Source organism: Panthera uncia, chromosome D1 (genome assembly GCF_023721935.1).
Source record: "Panthera uncia isolate 11264 chromosome D1, Puncia_PCG_1.0, whole genome shotgun sequence".
NCBI lineage: Eukaryota > Metazoa > Chordata > Mammalia > Carnivora > Felidae > Panthera > Panthera uncia.
The window spans coordinates 67071000-67093062 of NC_064808.1; the positions used below are offsets into that span (position 1 = coordinate 67071000).

The window sequence follows — 22063 nt, forward strand, 5'->3', positions numbered from 1 at the left end:
CAAGACCTGAACTGAAGTCGGACGCTTAACCGACTGAGCCACCCAGGCGCCCCTGAAACAGGCTTTTAATGAATATGTTCTCAAATATAAGTCTGATACATTCTTCTCAAAATGAAAAGCCATGGATTGCCATCTAAAGACCAATCATGAGGATGTTCTTTAAATACCTAGGAAGTTCATTGCTAATACATTCCAATGTAGTTTGAATGAAAATTAAATTTACAGTCTTTGGAATTTATTAGTTAATAACCTGATTATATTTTGAATATGTATTTCATAGATTACATTTGATTATACATATATTGATATTGATTATATTTTGAAGAATTTTGCTGTAGTTTCTGTTTATTTGGGGGGGGAGATGTTTCAAAATCACTGTCCTTGCCATAGAAAATTATTGAGTTGAATAGAGAGGCATAGAAAGAAATTATATTAATATTTATATCATATAGAATATTAATTATTTTTCTTTCATGGTCTATTCTAGACATTTTCTAAAAAGTCACAGCAAAAATGAGGAGTATTTGGATTTATTCTAATCTCTATCCTTAAAACTTCAAATAAAATATTCACTTATGAAGGCTTATTTTTCATGCTGCACAGGTTTAATGACAGGGTTTACTGGGAGAGGAAGTACATTACCTACAGCTGCCCTGAGCTGAAATTCACAGTTAAAAGAGTATTTTTCCACCATTGTCAGTTTTCAGCACAGATTCTGTCTCTAATGTGTGACTGAGTCACTGAACCAGGAAGGTGTTTACCTGCAAGGTGAGCTGGTCGAAATGGGAGAAGCTTTTAAGTTCTAAAATTTCAGCCATAGTCTTCCCTAGAGGAAGAAAAAAGTGGGTCTCCTCCCTTTTTTATATTCTGTTGTCAATCACAAAGCCTCTTTGTACTGGATGGTGATTGAGTGCTGGCTGTTTATCATGTTCCTGTCATCCTAAAATGCAAAATAAAAAGAGGAGGAGAACATAACTTTGGGTTCTCAGGCCTTAGAGAAGAAGTTGGTTGTGGCAGCCCAGGACCTCTGAATCCAAGCTACCTTGGATTGCTTTCTGAAGTGATTGTTAAAAAAAATGAAATATATAATTCTTAGGATTTGAGCCCCTTAGGCACAGTCAGAACAAGAGTGATATTCAGAATCAGATAATAGAAAGCAGTTGAGCTTATCAGATTTAATTTCTTCTATCAAAGAAACCTCAAGCTCTGATAATAGAAGCACAATTGCCATTTTAACTTCTGTTTCTTGCTTGAGTGTTAAAAAGATGCTCTTGCAACTGGATAATTCCTGATTCTAATATTTTGGACAAACCCTTCTGGCAGGGTGTCATTTTAAGATATCTTCAGGGACTCTTAATGAAAAGTGAAACTCCTCTTGCCTTTTAAAATCACCAGCAACTTCTGGTATGAAACATGTTGAGGTATTTATTATAGCAAGTCAACCTTGTTGAAATTACGTGAGTCCTAAGACTTTTACAATCATCAAAGTTTTTGGTCACTTTACTAAAGTTATTGACTCTTTCTTTTGGATTTTAGCTCATATCTCTTGTAATTTTCTATTACATTCTAATGATAGGAAGAACTGTGTGAATGAATGAGTTGAACTGATAGGGCTTTCACCTTAAAAGAATATAGGCCTAGTGAATTAGAGCTCATTTAAATTATTTTTTAGAAAAGCAGAAATAAAATGGTTCTAATAAGGATGATAAAGAAAGGTTTTGTTGTTAAATGAGGTATTCCTTTTTATTGATTCCAAAATATACAGTTACTCATGTTCAAGAGGTGTAAATTGAACTGTTGCAAATTCAGATATCTTACGTAAAAGCTATTAGGGAATTCTCAAACTTTAATGTGCCTACAGATCACTTGAGGATTTTCTTAAAATGCAGATGATTACTTATTAAAATGCAGTTGGTCTGGAATGGCATCTTAGCTCCTGCATTTCCAGCAAGCTCCCAGGTGATACCAGTGTTGCTGGCCCTGTAATCGCATTCTGAGCAGCAAATCTGTAAGTCACCTCAAGACATAAATTATAAGATTAAAATAAAATAAAATAAAAATCCAGAGACTTTAATCTCATTGCCACTCTTGGCAACGTATTGTAATAGTTGACAACATACAGAATCAGGACATTTCCCCCAAATATCCTAAACATCTGTAACAAGAGGAAAACTAAGTCCTCTTAGTTGAGACAGAAAACAGCTATTCATATACTCACTTTACATGCTTAGAGATTAGTAGGCTTCCTTTTCTCTCTCTTACATTCTTCTCAACATCAACTTCTTTTAGCATTTAATATGTATTTTACTTTAATTTATTATCCCAGTTTTAGCTGCAAATTACGTATCTAGCATAGCCACGTAAGAAACAAGTTGGCCAGGCCAGCTCTGTGTCACACTGCAGGTCTCTGGGTCAATTTGGGCAGTTCTGTTCCTCATGTGTGTTCATTCTGATGCCCAAGCTGAGGGGACAAAAGTTATGCAAGGAAAGCTGTCCTCATGGCAGTGGTATGAGATTTGTTTTCACTCCGTCTCTGAAATATTTGTGTGTGTATATTGTATTAGCACACACAAATACCCGCTCATTTATCAAGGCATTTTCTTTGAGTATGAGTTCTCTAGCTGGGGTTCTGAAGTGTTTTCATTGTATAAACCATACTTCTAAGGTATTGTTGTTCCAAAACATTCAACTCTGTTTCCATGGAAAAAAAAATTTAGTCCTTTTTGGTGTATGTAATATATAGGTCAGTTCCATAATTACATTAGTGAATATAAATGACATTAACACATTTGGGGACAAACACAACTGATTGTTGACAGACATATAACTCAACTAGTATGGACAGATGTGTATGTGGTCATATTTGAGAGCGGTGTTTTTATCTCTGAGCAATCAATGTGACCGTTAGAATGTTGTACAGAGAGAAAAGAGAGAAGCTAAAATAAATTTGTCTTATTAAATGTAGTCTCCTAAATGGAGATTAGGTAATTTTTATAGTAAGGAGCACATTTAAAACATATTTACCAACTTCTGACTCTACACCTTTTATCTCTGCAGTATCACCATCACTGGCTTCTTTTCCATTCTTTGAAGATTTCTTCTATGCCTTTTAAAGCCCTCAAAATTGGCTCTTATCCTTTTTTTTTTTTTTTCCTTCCTTTTTTGGCAGGGGAGGGAGCTTATTATTTATCCTAGTAGAACCAGACTTCGGTAATACTTTTATTCTAGGAATCAGTTTATGTATTTGAAATAGATCTTGATGCTTATTTATTCTAGCCTAAAAATAACTGAGGTTCAGAAATTCATGGGCTATATTATTTTGAGGTCATTTAATATGTTGCACAATTCTGTAAACAAAAGTATTTTCCTTTAAAGTGAATAATACCAATACTTAATGTTACAGAGGATCATACATTTTTAGAGTAGGGAGCAAATTAGAGATTATGTAATATAACATTATCCCTTTCCTGGTGAGAAGTGGAATCTCTGAGGATTTTTGTGACTTGTCTTAGCTCAGTTAGCAGTTAGGGCAGAGGTAGAAGTAGAATTTTGAATAATTTGCATTAAATACCGTAAATTATTCCAAAACAGTTGAATATTTAGAAATTTATGTGAGGAACTTGGCAAAAGATTCAGCTCTTTTTGTACTCTTAAATGTACAATATAATGGAAAGTCTTTTTGAGAGGAAAGATGAAATTAAACAGACCTAGAAATTAAGGAAGATAGATGTTTGGTCAAAATTTTCTTCAGACATATTTTGGATTTTGTGTTTGAAATAGTTTTAACTATAGTAGAAATAGTGTCTCATGAAATTATTCGTCTTTATATTTGAAATAATATTTCTGATTATTGCCATTAGAAATCTTTGGAGGGGCGCCTGGGTGGCTTAGTCGGTTAAGCGTCCAGCTTCAGCTCAGGTCATGATCTCATTGCTTGTGAGTTCGAGCCCGGCATCAGCCTCTATACTGACTAACAGCTCAGAGCCTGGAGCCTGCTTCTAATTCGGTGTCTCCCTCTCTTTCTGCGCCTCTCCCACTTATGCTCTGTCTCTTTCTCTCAAAAATAAATAAACATTAAAATTTTTTTAAAAAAGTGAAATCTTTGGAATTCCTTACCTATGACTAGATTTTAAACCAGAAAGGAGAAAAGTTCCTTTGTAGTCATATTGCTGTGCTCTCTGTCTCTGTGTCTCAGTGTCTCTCTTTCCCTCTCTTCCTACCTGCCTGTCTTCTTCTTCACCACCCTGTTTCTTTTTTAATATTTTTGTTTTTTGTTTTCTGGTTTGTGGTTTTTTTTTTTTTTTTTTGCTTTCATATATATTGTCAAGGAAATAACTGGATTGCTTTATGAACTTACCATTAAATATCCATAAGGTCATTTTAAATGTGCCAAATTTGTCAATGAATAGCATTTTAGAATGGAATTAAATTTGTGTTACCCTTTCCTTATGCATTATTATTAATTGCTTAAGAGGAAGAAACTATACATTAGCATATATTTATAATCATCACTAAAATTTTATCATGTATTGATTGTTTTTATGAAATGTAAATAAATATGCATTAAACATTTATTTGAACAGCAGTTTTTGCATGTTAAAGATTTCGGTTGTTTTAATTTCCACAATGTAGTTCCAGCCTTAAGGCCAGTGCATATAGTCAATTGTCATTTAAATTTAATCTTATAAATGTAAGATATTTTAATATATTAATATAGGACATCAGAAACATATTAAACTTTATTCTGTGTTTATTCCCTTTGAGGACATTATTTTATTGCTACTATTAAAGTTTATTTTGCTAAAAAATAAATGACTAGATTTCCACGGAAGTTTATAAAACAATTGTTATTTTTTAAAGCTCTTGTACTACTTGAAATTTCATAAGATGAGTCTGAAACTATGTTGTAGAATACAGGTTTTACATTCTTGGTTTTCAGATCAAGTTGACTATAGTAATAATAAACTACAACTGAAATATGAAACTTTGACATAGAGCAGAAACTGGAATGTTACTAACAGCTGTTGTCATAAAAGAGATTGACTAGAATTTTATTGTGTGTCTAACACATCTCACAACTCTCCTTTTTTAGCTTACTGAATTTAGTTCTAATTCTGTTCAGCTTTCATCTCTCTTTTAGAGCCAAATATTGTTTCCTCTTGTCCCATAACTGAATTAAATGGATATTAGGCTGATCGCATCCACCTTGTATAATGTTCTGTCATGTCTAAAAGTATTCTTTCCGAGGGGTGCCTGGGTGGCTCAGTTGGTTGAACGTCTGACTCTTGATATCAGCTCAGGTCATGATCTCTCAGTCGTAAGAACAAGCCCCATGTTGGGCTCCACACTGAGCATGGAGATTAGGATTTTCTCTCTGCCTCTCTTTCTGTCCCTCCCCGACCTTGTGCTCTCCCTCTCAAAATAAATAAATAAACTTAAACAAATAAATAAAAGTATTCTTTCCAAATCATAATTCCTCTGGGTTTAACTTTTTATGGGTGAATGACATCTAGATCTGCTCCAGATCTTGACCTCGTGCCCTGTTTCTAACCCTGCAAGTCTAACTAGGTTACCTCTCTTGGCTATTGAATTTTTTGTTCAAATTCAACATATCTCTTAAAGCATCATTTCCACCCCCCCCTTTTTTTCCCCTGCCAGTTATGTCTACCATATAAGTGGTCATGTACAAGGTAGGAGTCACTATATAGGCCACACTTGGGGCACAGTATGCCTTATTCCAGTGCCCAATTTTATTTGGAGTATGACTAATGTACCCTAAGCACATATTCACCCATACTTGAAACACTTTTCTATAGGAAATAGTGCAGAAAGTCTGATTTCTGGGTATGCAACATAAGTAGAAGAAGTTTTAAATTCTTATGGTAAGAATTAATATCACACCAATGAAAGAGACAAATAGCATGAATCTGAGGAACAGATATTGAAGTTTTACCAACTTGAAGGAGTCATGTATTACTATGTAAATAGCATATGAAGTTCACATGATTCAAAAAACCCACCATAGTAGTCAGTGTCTCCCAGAGCTTCAGAGCCAGTGTGTCCCTCTTTTGCAGTTGGAGAGGGCTGTGGATGTTGAGGCTTTGATGAAAAATGAAATTATTATAGCTAGCTAATATTTGTTGAATGCTTATTATGTGCCAGGCATTGTGCTAAGTGTTTTATAAATAGTATTGGGTTAATCCTTACTACCACTACACAGTAAAGTAGGTACTGATATTTTCTCTGTTTTACATGTGAGAAGACTGAGGCTTTGAGAGGTTAAGTAACTTGCCAAGGATTGTGTAACTAGAAATAAACAAGGGATTGGATTTGCATTTGGGTCTCTCTAATCTCAGAGCTTATTCTCCTTAATTCTCACTCTATCTGACTACACCAGAACTTCCCAGTCTCTTCCACATCATGTTGTACATAGAAAACATGTGTGTTTTTACACATGTTTTCCCCACATGGTGGGGAAAGTGGCTAAGGCTGCTTACAACTGGAGGCAACTGACCTGTAGGTTATGGATACTATAGAGGTCTCCCCTTATCCCCCCACCAAGTCAAGTCAAAGTAAAGAAGGATTTAGTACCTAGTCATCCTCTTCAGTCTTTTGTGGCAGGCACATCCTTGGGAAGCTCTGTGCTACACTACATTGTCTCTGTAGAAAATAGGAGATGAGAAGTAAATGCTTTTTTTTCTTAAGTTCACAGTGCCTCCAGCTCACCTTATTGTTATGGGCCTGGTGGTGGAAATTTGGATTGGTGGTGTGTTCTCAGATCTGTTCTACTACTCTCTCTCTCTCTCTCTCTTTTCCCCCTATTTCTGTAATAATAACAACATATATAATTGATGGTTGAGTTTTGTTCATTCAAGAAACATTTGAGTATTTCTGTGTGCAGTGCTTTGGTAGTTAAAAAGATTCACATTCTCCCTTCAAATTCATAGATTAAAATTCTAACCCTCAAGGTGATGGTTTAGAAGGAGGGGCCTTTGGGAGGTGATTAGGCTATGCAGGTAGAACCCTTATGAATGGGAAAAGTGTCCTTACAAAAGAGGCCCAAGAGAGATACTTTGTTCCTTTTGCCATGTGAAGACACTGCAAGAAAGTGCCATCCGTGAGCCAGGAAACAAGTCCCCACCATGCACCGAATTTGTAGGTGCCTTGATCTTGGACTCTAGAACTGTAAGCAGTACATTTCTATTATTTATGAGCTACACAGTCTATGGCATTTTGTTAAAATAGCTCAAATGGGCTAAGATATTTGTACATAAATTAATACGACATGTGCAGTATCGTAGCAGTGGCATGAACAAAGTGCAACAAACAGGAAGGGTACTGTGATTGGTTTTAATTAGTGAACATAGTGAATGTTTCACTAACAAATAGCCTCTTATCTAAGCTTTGAAAGATTAGTAGAAGTTAAACACAAGAGGTTGGTGATGAGGGCAGTGATGCAGATAGAGTTGATAGTATTAGATACTTAGAACAATGTTTACATGTTAAAAACAAAGGGAGGAACGAGATGAGGAAAAGAACCCTTTTTTGCCCCATTGTTTCTTCCAGTCACTACCTTATTTCTTTCTTCCTTTTATAGCCAAATTTCTCAAATCCTTTGCCCACACTTGCTGTTAGCTTTTCTTTTGTGCCACTGTAATCTGATTTCCATGTATTATGCCTCTCAGGTTGATCTCACTGAGATAATCAAAGACAGCCCGTAACTAAATCTGATGGACACGTTTATGTTCTTATTGGGTCTCTCAGCTGGTTATGACATTATTTCCCATGTCTCATCCCTTAAAATCTCTCCTTAGTTTCCCTGAAGTCACACTTTTCCTCTCTTGTCTCGTCATTCCTCTTCATTCTTCTCCTTACTTGTACCATCCCCCCTAAGTGTTCTTATGTTCGGTATTCTTTTCCAGGACCTCAGCTTTTCTTACTCTTCATACATCCTGTGGATAATCTTACAGATTTCTCTGCGTTCAGTTACCATCTATATACTGATGACCCCCTAATCCATATCTGTGTCTCAGATCTCTCCTGAACTGCTTGCTTCGTTGTCTCACTGCTCCTCAAATAAGTGTCCCCCAAGTTGAATTTATTGTCTCTGTCTCAACCCCTCCCCTAACCTCTTCTCCCCAAACTCTGTTTTTCTTTAGCTGTTCATTTCAGTGAATGGAAATGCCACTTACCAGTTAGAAGTTTGGCCACCATCCTAAACTTCTCCCTTTCAGTTAGTCCAATATATTTAGTCACCAAGAATTGTCTATTTTACCTCCTTAATATATGTCGAATCCTTGAGAATCTCTCCATACCCCCTACTGCTGCTCTACTCCTTATTCAAGACCTTCTTTGCCGTGATTCCATAACTGCCTTATAGGTCTCCACACTTCTCTTGTCTCACCTGTCCAGTTCATTTCCGAACTATAACCAGACTATTATGATCCTGTGATTCCAGTTTAAAGCATTCAATGCAATTTTTGCCCTTAGAGTAAAGTCTATACTCTTTCAGGTGTTTTTATTTATAAGGCCTTTTATAAAGGTCTGGTTTCAATTGGGTCAGGTGCCCAGGAATTGGAGTCTACTGCTTGGATTTGAATACCACTTACTATGTGATGTTGGACAAATTATGTTTCTTTTGCATCAGTTCTTTGCTTTGTTAGAATGGGGCTAATGACGGGCCCCTGCGTGGCTCAGTTGGTTAAGCATCTGACTTTGGCTCAGGTCATGATCTCACCATTCCTGAGTTCAAGTCCCACATCAGGCTCTATGGTGACAGCTCAGCCTGGAGCCTGTTTCAGATTCTGTGTCTCCCCCTCTCTCTCTGCCCCTCCGCTGCTTGCACTCTGTCTCTCTTGCTCTCAAAAATAAATAAACATTAAAAACAAAATTAAAACAAGAAAAGAATGGGGCTAATGATAAGGCCTAGGATTATTGCTAGGATTGAAAGAGTTGTTAGGACAATACCTGGTAGGTAGTAATTCATTGATAACATGTTAATTCTTATTACTGCAATTGTTACCTTACCCAAATCCATGATTATAAAGTCCATTCTTAGGGCGTCACTTAATATGGCCATTCACTTGTTAGAGTCCAAAGATTTCTGTGATTTCAGCATATGTAGGGAGCATGAGGAAACGAGTGATTATTGCAGATACACACTAGCAAAATGTAAATGGTTGATATGCCAGGTGCCAACTGAGAATATAGACTTTTGAACACCATAGGATTTCAAAAAAAGAAGAAGATATCTTATGAAAATTTCATCTGTCCTTTAAAAAAGATAATCGATGCAGTGGTAGCTGCAGCAGCTAATGTTTATTGAGCTCTTACTGTGTGCCAGGCACTGTGTTAACATTTTATGTGCATTATTTTCCTTGAAAGAGCTTTCAGAAATATTATTTGTAGCTGTTTCAGAGATGAGGAAACTGAAGCATAAAAAATTAGGCAGTCCGATCAAATGTAGAGTTGGAATTGAAATCCAGATAGATGACAAAGAAGTCCTCCAATTATTCATGTTTTAAAATGTTTTTCCTTATCTGTCACAAGTCTTTTGAGTCAGTGCACACACACAAACACACACACATGGTTTTTCTCTCTGTCTCCTTTTCTAGTAGTGTTTAACAACAATGTAGTGTTATTTTTAAGTGTATATGAAATATGTTGTATTTATCTAAACTTTCTTATGCATGAAATATATTCTTCAAATAAATTATAGTCTCAGCAAGTAGAAAGAAAAAAATTCCAAGCATCAGCCTTGTAACATGAAGGATTTTGGGGGAATATGATAGTCAATGTTCAAATGCAAAAAAATACATAAATATTTGACATGTTGTATTACTTCAGGCTTTTAAGTGAAATGTTCTGATTTGTGTTTAGAGGAACTTGTGTTAAATATGTCCATCTCTTTGGCCTTTTGTACTTTTGCAAATATAAAAAAAGAACTAATACCCTATTGACAATTTAGAAGTTCTGTTCAGGCTTGATTTAGTCTGACTCTGTAGGCTTAGTACATTTCATGAAAGGAGAGCATTTGGAACAGGAGTTTTGTCTACAGATTTGGGATGTTTATATTGGGTTTTTATTTTATTTGTAATAGACTTTAAACGGTGTTACAACAAGTACTGTATTTTTGAACACCAAACACGTTGGATTCTCTTGTGAGGATAGATTGGCTTTGGTTGCCACCTATGTGGTAATGCCTTTTTCTTTCATTTCATTGGAAAAGATTATCTAACAATGATTGTCATTCATCCCGGATTTATTTTGCTATGTTGCATACCTATTGCAGTTTGTTTTTTGTTCTTTCTTTTAAAAAATCTTTACAAGTTAATTTTGATATGTATATATATTTTTTTGATAGCTTGCCCTAGCAGGCCAAAACTATGAAAAGTTTTTAGTTTTCAGAATATTAAAGTGTTTTGTTCTTTCTATTTCTTTGATAAAGAGATTATAAGCTGTGTGTTTAATTGTTAGGATGTAGAGATGTAGACAATACAATTCGCAAGTTAATTGAGCACTTATAAAGGGAATATGACTTATTGCTTTTCACTAATACCAGATAGAAGAAGACTTTTTTCTTTGATGATTTTGCTTCCAGACATATTTATTTGTTTTAGTGTATTTGTATTCCAGGTGACTTCTGATTCCCCATCGCCCCTTTAAATAACATCTTGGAAATGAAGTCTTGGGGATTAGGTTTCTCTTTTTTACTATTTATATTTCTATCAGTGATTTTAGATAATCTTTCCTGACGTTTTAGTTTGAATTTGGAGTGAGGGAAAATGTAATCTTAAACTCCCTCCCTCTCCCCTTTTTTGTTGGTGGTTTTGTAGTGGAATGAGCACAGGCTTTAGAATTAGATTAATCTGGATTCAGATTCCACTTTTACCATTCACTGGTTGTTCAACCTTGAGCAATTTACTTAATCTCTTGGAGTCTATTTATTCATTCATAAAATACCAATAATTTCTCCTACACTGATTGTATTGAGGATTAGGGACAATGCTGGTAAGGCATCGTTCAATGCCTAATACATAGTAAGTACTCAGTAAATTTGTAGGGATTGGGCCACTTCTTTTAAGGAAGATATTTCATTTTAGCAAATATTTAACAAATATTTGTTAGGTTTTGTAGTAGTTATTAGTGTTATTCACTAAATATCTTGATTTGTCCACGTACGTAGTGTTACTCGGTAGGAGTGTGCTCTACTGACACTTGCAGACAGTCTTGGGCCAAAGGGATGTGAATGAATGTGATGTATGTATGTCCCTTCCAGGCAGAAGATTTAAGAGCTCGTGTGTCAGTTGCCGTGTCTCCTATTCGTGTTTCTCTGATTCAGGAAATATGTGTCCAGATGGAGCACCCACCAGCCTGGTTCCTGAGTGACTGCAGTGAACAGAGAGAGCTCTCCTGCTGACCTTGCAGTGTGAGCTAGAAATAAACTTACTGTATTTTGCCTTTGAGATTGGGGCATAATTCCTTACTGCTGTAAAACCATGTCCTGAGTGATACAGAACTACTCAGAAATTGTTTGCAATTTTTATCTGAATGAAACAAAGTCTTCACTTGGTCTAAGTGAAGATTTGACCTTTAGAAAACACAAATTACTTATCATTGTTCTTTAACTCAAAATTAATCTTGAGCACCCTGGCCTTTGAAAACAGAGAATATGTTTTATAAGAATGTGTTGCTTAAATGGCATGTTGGAATCTAGAAGTTACATTCTTAATGAGTATGCTTATGGAGTAACATGGGGCTGGGGTACATTGTTTGGCCGTAAAACCTCTGGGTTTCATTTAATGTGGAGTACCCCAGGTCTGATAACAGTGAGAGTAGTTGTTTAATACCACTGAACACCACAGGTCCTGAAAGCAAGATAAAAGAAGGTTAGGAACTATAGATGAATAGTACTTTACAATGCTTGGCTCGTTGTTGCCACGTAGATTGCTGTTATGATTGCCTCTCCGAGCATCTGCTTTGCCTGATTTGGGGGTTGGGTGAAAATGCGTAGCATTTGCTCTAGCTGCTTAATGTTTGGCAAGTTCTTTAATTTCTTTTCGTTTTGTTTTCGTACTCAAAATGGGCAGGGTAATACCTTCTGATGATGTAAAAATAGAAGCTAATGTATATGGCATAACATTAAATGTTTAGCTCTGTGACTATAATTGAGAAGGTGCTAAAAATATTGGAGTCCTTCTACCCTCTTGTTAACTACATTTGTTGCAAAAGGTGGTGCTGATACCTTAAGACCGTCTTTTTTTTTTTTTTTTTAATTTTTTTTTTTCAACGTTTTTTTATTTATTTTTGGGACAGAGAGAGACAGAGCATGAACAGGGTAGGGGCAGAGAGAGAGGGAGACACAGAATCAGAAACAGGCTCCAGGCTCTGAGCCATCAGCCCAGAGCCTGACGCGGGGCTCGAACTCACGGACCGCGAGATCGTGACCTGGCTGAAGTCCGACGCTTAACCGACTGCGCCACCCAGGCGCCCCAAGACCGTCTTTTTATACATAATGTAGAAAGGAGTAATACTGTTTATTTTCTTGTGAGTTGTATCCTTTATAAAATCCCTTTATTTTCTGTAATATTACATAGAACTCACTAGACAGTTTCGTGAAGGGCATGAACTCTTTTTAATTCTAGAAGCCTACCAAATACCCTATCAAAATAGGTCCTCATTTCTGTCTGTAGTATAGTCCCTCAATAAATAGTAGGTTACACTGAATTTCTTCTTTAAATATCCCATAACATAATTCTCATGCTCATATTTATACATACAAACTCTCCATATTTAATATAGAGATATTAATTCTTGACTTTCCTATATGAATAGGTATTAGTCCTGAAATTTTCTGTTAAATTAAATCATCAAAATGCTGTTTGCTTTGTGCTCATCTGACAGTAAAAGGTTGTTGATGAAGCAAATTTCTCATCTCAAGTCCTACTTTGTTTATTGTCTTGCATTTGAAAAAATCTTGTTTCCCTGCTTAGGGCTTTCTGAATGTTGTTGCCATGTGAGAAGAGAGGCAATATTCAGCTGAAACTTAGGCAGAAGTTAAAAACATCCCACAATTGCAAATTTATCCTAATCTATGTCAGGAAGTTTTGTATATATTTGGATTCTAAAGAACTGACAAAATTAATAGATTTAGTGATATGTAGCTGAAGCATCTTTGGTGGCAAATGCCAATGTTAAAAACAGTTTAAAAACAAATTCTAGGGGCACCTGGGTGGCTCAGTTGGATGGGCGTCCGACTTCGGCTCAGATCATGATCTCATGGTTCTTGGGTTTGAGGCCTGCGTCGGGCTCTGTGCTGATAGCTCAGAGCCTGGATCCTGCTTCTGATTCTGTGTATCCTTCTCTCTCTCTCTCTCTCTCTCTCTCTCTCTCTCTGCCCCTCTCTCTCAAAAATAAATAAACAATAAAAAAAATTAAAAACAAATTCTAGTTTAGTTTTAGAAATAATCTTGCTTTATGTTTGAGTAATGTTATAATATTCTTCATTATTATTTCATGCCTTGTAAGAGTTGAATTTCATTAAGAATCTTTAGTTTTTGAATAACTAATGCTACTTTTGATTAGCATATAAAATGACAGTATATTATCCAGAATTTTGATCTATTTGAAATGATATTATAATAAAATTCTAATTTATCAAGTCATTGTTTTAATGGTATATTACACCCCAGAATTTTGTATAATAATAATCAGAGTAAGGATGAAATATGAAAGAGGGTCATCCTTGAAGAAATTTATTATAGAAAACATACACTCTTCCAGAATGGACACATCCAAGGGTTATAAAGCAATTACTAATGTTTAAATTATAATTCTAAAGTGAAGTTTTCTATAAATACATGAAAGGTTTCCTGTTTGCATGCTTATGGCTCCTGTTAATAAAGTCTTATAATAGGGAAGAAAAGAAAATGTTTTTCATTTTTTAACTAGAATAATGTAAAGATAGCGTGTATTCTTTATTATTCATTCTCTTTTTAAAAAATGTATAGTTTTTACTTCAAATGTCCATTCCCCACCCCCTAACATTATTAGGTTTCTATTTATTTAGACTTAGTTTAATGTACCTAGTAATATTAGCATAATGTTTAGATTCAGACTCAAGCTAAATCTTACCTTCCTCCGTATCAAAAACGTGTAGCTTTTTTCTACCTGTTTTATCCCAATACAATAAAGATTTTTTCAGTTAAAAGGTGGTTATGGTGTTTGTCACAAATTTCAGTTATTGGAAAAACTGCAGTATTAAGAATTGAAGGTCAAATTTTTTAACATTTAAATAATAAAATAAAAAGTGTCATATTAATATAGGGGGAAAAAAGTACAGTTAGTGTTCCACAACTGTAGTTCTGAGAATCGGATTATGTAAGAGTTGAGTGAACATCTGAGTCCATATGTACCATCTGGAAAACAGCCAGTTTCAGCTAAAACATTTCCTCATAATGTTCATTAACTTTTCATAGAGAAAGTGTTTCACACTTAGATCAGCTCTTTTAGAAGGAGGAAATTTAGAGCTAGAACAAATAATATTTAATGCTCATTTTATGGACCAACTGTGAGAAATCCAGCCAGAAGCCAAGATTTTTAGTCCTACACATCTGGTCATGATGATTTTGGAATCTTTACACACTGATGATATGTCTCTGTTATGACTTTAGAATATATTCTGGCCAAGTCATTAGGCAGGTATGGAAACAAATCCTGAGTCTGACCAAGTTCCTATCATGCATGAAGAATACTGGACTCTTTTCATCCTGAAAGAGAAAAACAATTCTTTGGATGGTTTCATGGAGCCATTTTGCCATATTGTACATAAATGGAGTATATTACTCGAGTGTTTTCCCCCTTTTTTTTTTTTAAAAGAATGAATGAAAAAAAGAAAAGAAATTCTGTTTCACTTTATGCTAATTTTCCTTATCTTTAGACCAAATTTCAATAAGGATCTGAAACCTTGAAAATAATTTGTATGCATCATTTATAAAATATTCACATATTCTCTTAAAGACACATTTAAACTAATCAGCTATCATTTAATATAGAATTTAAAGAAAATGAAAGACATGTACACTAAAAATAGTTTTTAGGTGGCTTGTAGGTTATACCAAATAGTATAGTATAGTAATAAGTTATCTCTGAGATAAAAGCAGAAATACAGGATATTTTGTTCTTCATTTCATCCCCTGGATCATAGCTCATTATTAAACACTATGCAAAAAAATATCAGTGATCATTCTATGCAGAGGATTCACTTCTCACTAAGCATCTCCCAGTTTACTGAATGTTCCTTGAGATACTGAGAAAATCATTTAAGATCTTTTTACAGGTATTAAATGAAGTATAGTATCCTGAACTATCTATTGAATATGTAGACTTATATCTAAAAGACCTTAGTGAAAACCTTTCTTTTTTAAACAAAGATTGAATCTTTTCTATGGCTCAGAGTTATGAAAAGGGAAATATTTATTTTGAGGATAAGCCAATTTATATATTATTGGACATAACACAGACCACCCAAGACTGAAGCCTACTGTTTATAGTTAAGGATCTTAAATCTACATATGCTCTTGATGAGCAAGAGCTATCTTTGTTTCAACTAGAAAGTTTTATGTCCACAAAGGGTAATAATTTCATGTTTCTCCCCACCACCCTTGGTTCGTAAAATTCTGCCAAGATTATTTCATTTCCACAGGGGAAAAGATTTCTTTGGAACTCAGTAATAATAACATTTCCAAATTTCATCTGTCAAAGGACTAATGTTTAATATTGTTGGAAAACACTAGAGTCATATATGCCTTCAAAACCAGTTTCTTGTATAAATATGTGTATATGTGTGTATGAATGCATATATACATACCCATACACAAAATATAGCTGAAATGTGTGAATTAATACACAAAGCCCAAATGTAGCTGACTTGCTTTTAGTGTAAAATTCATACCTTGATTTGAAGCTGCATTCTCCTCTACTCAGCCATCAAATCTTAGAATTCTTCAGAGACTGATTCTAAGCTCTCTATATTCTCATTATAATGAGAATATCCCATTGATATTGATAATGAGAATTATCTCATGTTCATAGCTTTAACTACTATCTAATGTAGTAGGAGGGAAGAAAGAGAAAATCGTACAAAGCAGAAGCTGTCGGCATGAATACCCTCAACTTTTCATTGAAAAGTCATGTCTGTTAACCTCTGTGTTTGTCAGTAAAGTAGAAGGTAGGGTGTTTTATGAAACTAAGGATAGAGCATCAAAGGCCTGAACAGAATTAAGAGGATTTGAAATACTTGTTTTGTAAAAATCAGAGGAAAAGAATAGGATTGCTGGTCCATGTTCAGGATTCATTTGAGCATTGTGATTATATTTTGCTGTGCAGTTTTCCTTAGCAGCACACACTAGCTTCATTATAGTTATAGAGAAAGTAGTTAGTTTCACAATGATTGCAATTTTGCTAATGGAGGCAATGCACGGACTAAATGGGAAAAGAGTTTAGAGTAATAGAATGTTTTCTAGGATCATGGAATTTAAACTGGATTAGGAGGATAATGAAGAAAGAAAGCACTCATAGATGGAAAGAAATATGAAGCTAATGAATTAGAAGTCTCTTAAGAGACCACAGGACCTTCATGGTGTGAGTAGTTCATCAAGAGAATTAGAAGTAATGGAGAAAGTGGTTATAAGGTGGACTGCTTGAATAAATGATTCAAGAGCTGTTACGAGGACAAGCTTATAGTAATAACCGTGGAAATAGATGGCTGAAATGAAGTGGAGTTACTCTCTGGAATTGAGAAGTCCAGAGTACTACATGGATCACACATGTGAATATGGAAGTCACCCAGAATAATGGAAGGATTTGGAATTGAGAGAAAGGCTGTGAGTTAAATTCCAAAGCCTTTGATGAATAAAGGAGAATGACAAGAGATTAGTAGATACAATGGTGATGAGGAGGCAAAGGGTGTGGTATGACTGAATGGTGTGAACCTCCAATGATCAGGATCTTTACTAAAGAATTAGAGATAAATGGCATAAAGCTAGAAATAGTGAGCAAGGAAGAATGTGATTAGTAAACAAATAGCTTTTGTTTGAGGTGGCTACAGGACATAGATGTCTTTAAGGAACAGCTAGTTTTCACTGGAGACAAAGAGACAAAAAAAAAAAAAAGCATACATTCACACACAAAACCTTTTCAAGATGGAGTTAAGATTATAGGACAGCACACAAAGTAACATGTACCCAGTAAAAGGTGATATATTGAGTTGTAAAAGATGATTTTAAACACTGATACTATGTCCATATCTCTTTTGGTTCATGTGTATTAGTGTTTGGAATGGAGTATACATACTACAGGTAGACTTTAATCATCTCAAGATTAATGAGATGAGGTCAGTAGTACTAGGATGGGTAAGAGAAACTATGGGCGAAATCAGTGCAAAATTTGTAAGTCAAATGAAACATTTACAGGCTAAGGACTGTAGACTTCTATTTGTGAATGTGATGAACTGACTATGCACATGTTGGAATTAAGTTTTCCTCAGTGTCTCATGCTGTTTCAAGAACATGCCTCCAAGTTTTATGCCCTTTGAGTTAATAATAATATGATCATGCTTATAAATTATCAAGATAGTATAAAAGTTGTTTTCTGTTTAATGATTTATTTAACCTGCTAAGTGATAAAAATTGTTTTATTTTTCTAAATAAAAAATTGTTTTCTTATTGAATGAGGTCATTACAGTTTCTTGGAAATATTTTTTAAAGTTTCCTAGTAGAATAAATTTTTTCTTATTAGACAGATATATTTGGCTGTACCCATCTTCCAGTGTTGGACTCTGTATATGTTTGAGAAAATTTCCTTGTGTTGAACATTTTCCTCAAATCTGTTTACTATTGAAATACAAATTTATAATGAAGGCTGTAATCATGATAGCTAACATACATGTAACACTTATATTGTGCTAAGTATTGGTTAAGTATTTTACATGCATCAATTAATACTCAAAACAATCCCGTGGGGGTAGGTACCATTATTGTCATCATCCCACTTTATAGATGGGTAAACTGAGGTACAGAGGGTTAACCAACCTGTTGATAAGTGGCAGAGCCAAGACCTGGACCCAGCTGTCTGAATCTAGAGTCTATGTATGATCTTAAACATTATGTTAAACTGTGATATCAGGAAGAATATGGCCCATAAAAAAATAAAACTTTTCTTTTACATTCTCTTCCCTATTTTTTTAGTCCCTATGGATTACTTAGGTTTCAGTGTTTAAGATTGAAAAACCCAAAATACAGTGGCTTAAAGGTGAGAGAAATTTATTTCTTACATAAAAGAAGACCCGAGGTAGGCAGTCGTGCATATGTCAACTCCCTAGTCATTATGTCCTGACCCACTGCCTCGGGGAGGGGGGGGCGCTTCTGAAAAAATTCACTTTCTTTAAACAAAGCCCACACAACACTTTTGCTGTCATTTCATTATTTAGAATTAAGTCATGTGGCCATACAAGCTGGGAATTGCGATCCTTTATTCTGGATAGCGGCTTGCCTAACCAGACAATGGATTTGTTTCTTAGGGAGAATGGATGTTAGCTAAGTATCCAGCAGTCTGCAAGATACCATCCTTGGTATCCACATCTTTTCATGCTGGTCTTTTACTGATTTTATCAGCACATTTTGAACTGAAAATTTAAATAACAGACACGGGTGAAGAGAAGGATTGAGAAACCATAGAATGGGGCTTGGGTGCACTCATGGCATATAGTTGAGAGTAGCACAAACAGCAAATTGGAGAGGGTATAAGTCATAATTACTGTAGTTTTCCTTTGGAGTAAAAGTCTTCCACACAGTGACAAGGGAAGTTGGACTAGACGTTCACATAAAATGTGTTAACAGGTTAATAAAAAGCAGTACTTTTTAAATGAATATTATTTATTTATTTTTAAATGTTTATTTATTTTAGAGAGACAGAGACAGAGACAGAGAGAGAGAGCACAAGCAGGGAAGGGGCAGAGAGAGAGGGAGACACAGAATCCAAAGCAGGCTCCAGGTACCGAGTTGTCAGCACAGGGCCCAACGTGGGACCCAAACCCACGAACTGTGAGATCATGACCTGAGCCGAAGTCGGACGCTCAACCGACTGAGCCACCCATGTGCCTCAAAAGCAGTATTTTTAAATTGAGCTTCTTGTTCCTACATGGGAAGGGAGTGGATAAAAAATTCTTACTTAGTTCATTTATTTAGGTATGTAGGAAAAGATTGATTATTGAACTGAGAAAGTCCTAAATGATCAGAGGAAAGTTCCTTCTTAATTCTCTCTCAGGAGAGAAGTACTCTTGTCCACCCCCTTTTAAAGAGTGGATGATGTGCTGTATTTGATTCCACATGGAGTTGTGTAGGTTTTATTATACAGAAAAAGAAAAGCAAAAGTATTTTGGAGGAAAAACATTTCATTGGAAGTTTTTTTTCCCTCCACTGAAGATAATATTAAGCTTCAAATAGTTACTTAAGTTTATTTGTTGTTTTATTCACAGCTTGGATTTCATGATGGCTTTTGGTAGCATGTAAAAAGTTTTCATGAAATTAGAAAGTATGCATGATATACATTTAAAAAACCTATATATGAAACTAAATGTCATGATCCATATTCTTATTTCCCTGCAAGACAGTGTGCTTTGGAATGCAGGATAGCTAAGTAAAGTCTTGTTTATTTTCAGAGGAGGTTAAGTATACCTACTCTTTTTTAAAGATGGTCTGAATACAAATATTTATATGACTTGTTCATTATACACACTGTCAACTATCACACTTTAGGTGATTTCATTTTCCAGTAAATGACCTAGGATTTGAATTAGAATGAGAAAACCCTTTACATCTTTATTTCAAGAGTGTTAGGAATGAAATTCTGACCTTAAGCGTCAAAAATACTGGATGGATGATTATGGATTTAACAATTCTATTCTGTCTCCTCTTTGCTGTTGTATTTTTTCTCTTGCTGTGCAATTAGTAAACCCAGTTTACTAGTGTTATTGACGTTCTTTGTTTTGTTGCTCGTGGAAACCTGATCAGAGGTTTTGAGAGTGAATTTCAGTGAGAAGTGATTAATTTTGTGTACCTAAGCTAGGTTCCAGCTGTTTGAGGTTTTTCTCTTAAAAGTTTAGGTTTCACAGAACATCTAGATGGAAAAGACAAGTCTGGTTAAATATTGTTACAGCCTACCCATGTTCTTGTTTAGAGGTAGCCTTTTAGCCTTCTTCTTGACAGCACTTCACTTCAAGAGTACTGTGCTTTCCTAGTGTTGTTTATTCCTTGCTGTTTACTCTTATCATTTTAAGTCTTCTCTTTCCCTCATCCATTGATGTGGTTCTACAATCTTCAGTCCTTCTAACAGACTATAGTTGTAAACAAAAATAGAACAAATACATAATATTGCGCACAGAATGGAAAGCATCACTTGGAATTTGCATGTAGATTTTTAATAGCTGATATCATAGATTCAGAGAACAGTTCCAAACACCAAGGGGGGAGGAGGGACAACACCACATATTGTAGAAAACAAGGTCTGAGGAGAAGGGAGAAAGGAATATAACACTTTGATGTTAAGGTATTCATGACAATACCTGTCATGTGCTAGGCACTGCCCTTGAAAAATGATTTTATGTTACCTCTTGTTATTTCGTATTCACTACAATTTGTTAAGGGAGTTTTGTTTTTTTCCTCCTACCTTATAGAGAAAGGAACTACAGCAGACCAGGCATGTTAAGTAACTTGCTTTTAGGTTATTCAGGTCCCTCTTCATTGTTTATCTGCACCCCCCATCCCCCCACCCCCATCCCCACCACCATTTGGTAAGCACTCTTTACTTTTGGGCACTCCAGTTCTGTGCTAATGATGTATATCGAGTTGGTCTCAAGTGCACTAGAAAACAATGAAATTTGAGCATTTTTAAACAAGGATAATAGATACAATATTTATGAAATGAATTTTGTACTGTTTTGGGAAACAGATCTCAAGGCCAGTCTTTAGTGTGGGTGGAAAGGGTGGTAGCAGTCATTCAGAAGGCCTTCCTTTCCTAGGCTAAAAATGTCAGTGGAACTTGCAGGTCTGCAAGCTGTTGAACACTAAAAGTGAAACCCTCTCAATGTCTGGTTTTCTTGCTCCCATTCCCTTAGAACCCAGCTCTTCTGCCAGCTACTCCCCTTACTGGTAGGCAAGGCTAAATGGTAATTGTAAGTTTGGGCATTTTGCTGTGACTTTCAGGGCTAACTCCAGACTTGTGTGACATGTCTTCACAAATGTGGCTTATAACAATCTCTGCCCGCTTCCCTCAAAGCTCTCCTCTCTGTCCATGCTTTTCTGCTTTCTAGCTCCCCGGTGCTCTACCCCAAACATGTCTTTCTCAGGTTCTACCAGTCCATTCTTACCTTCTGACTTTCTGACTTGTTTTTTAGAAAACCCCAAATACGCCAAGTGTTTTGTGCATTAGAAGTCTTGTGGCAAATCTGCATTTTGACTCAAGTGGAGAATTAGTGGCAGGAGTGAATGAACTCTTGAGAAATAAATACCATATTTTTAAGTCCATGTGCTCATGTTAAAGAAGGCCAGACAGGACATTTATAAAATATGATTTGTAAGTGCACTGGTTTCTAAAGGAATCTTTTTTTCCCTTAAGGAAAAGGAAAAGGAAAAAAGAGGCATCTGTTGTATTTCTAGAATAAATAACCTTTAACCTCTTCTTCATCTTCTGTTTTATTCAGATGAATGATTATTTGAGAAGCTCTTATCTCTACATTCAGACTTCTACAATTTTTCTATTTAAAAAATATGTGAAGTGTTACTCTTACATTGAGTAATTTTATTTCAAACTAAATACAAGACTGTTCCATTCTTCTATCCTACTGTATGATTGTCTTTTGTGCTTTCACTGGACTCTCCCTCCTCTTTAGCCTCTTGGAATTTTGCCTCTGAAGCTTGAATTTCCTTCCTTTTTTTTCTACAAAAATGAGATGCAGAACAAGGCATGGCTTGAAGTCAAAATTAAATTCTCATCTTTAAGTTCTAGC

General features: G+C 35.4%; 1 protein-coding gene across 1 annotated transcript in view; it reads left to right on the forward strand.

The window, feature by feature from the left end:
- TMEM135 (transmembrane protein 135) overlaps positions 1 to 12255 on the forward strand; it is a 197779-nt gene extending 185524 nt beyond the window's left edge. Inside the window, exon 7 of the mRNA XM_049653176.1 lies at positions 11279 to 12255. Coding sequence (XP_049509133.1) covers positions 11279 to 11291 — 13 coding nt within the window. The 3' untranslated portion in view covers positions 11292 to 12255. The remainder of the gene's footprint in view (positions 1 to 11278) is intronic.
- Positions 12256 to 22063: the final 9808 nt, after the last annotated feature.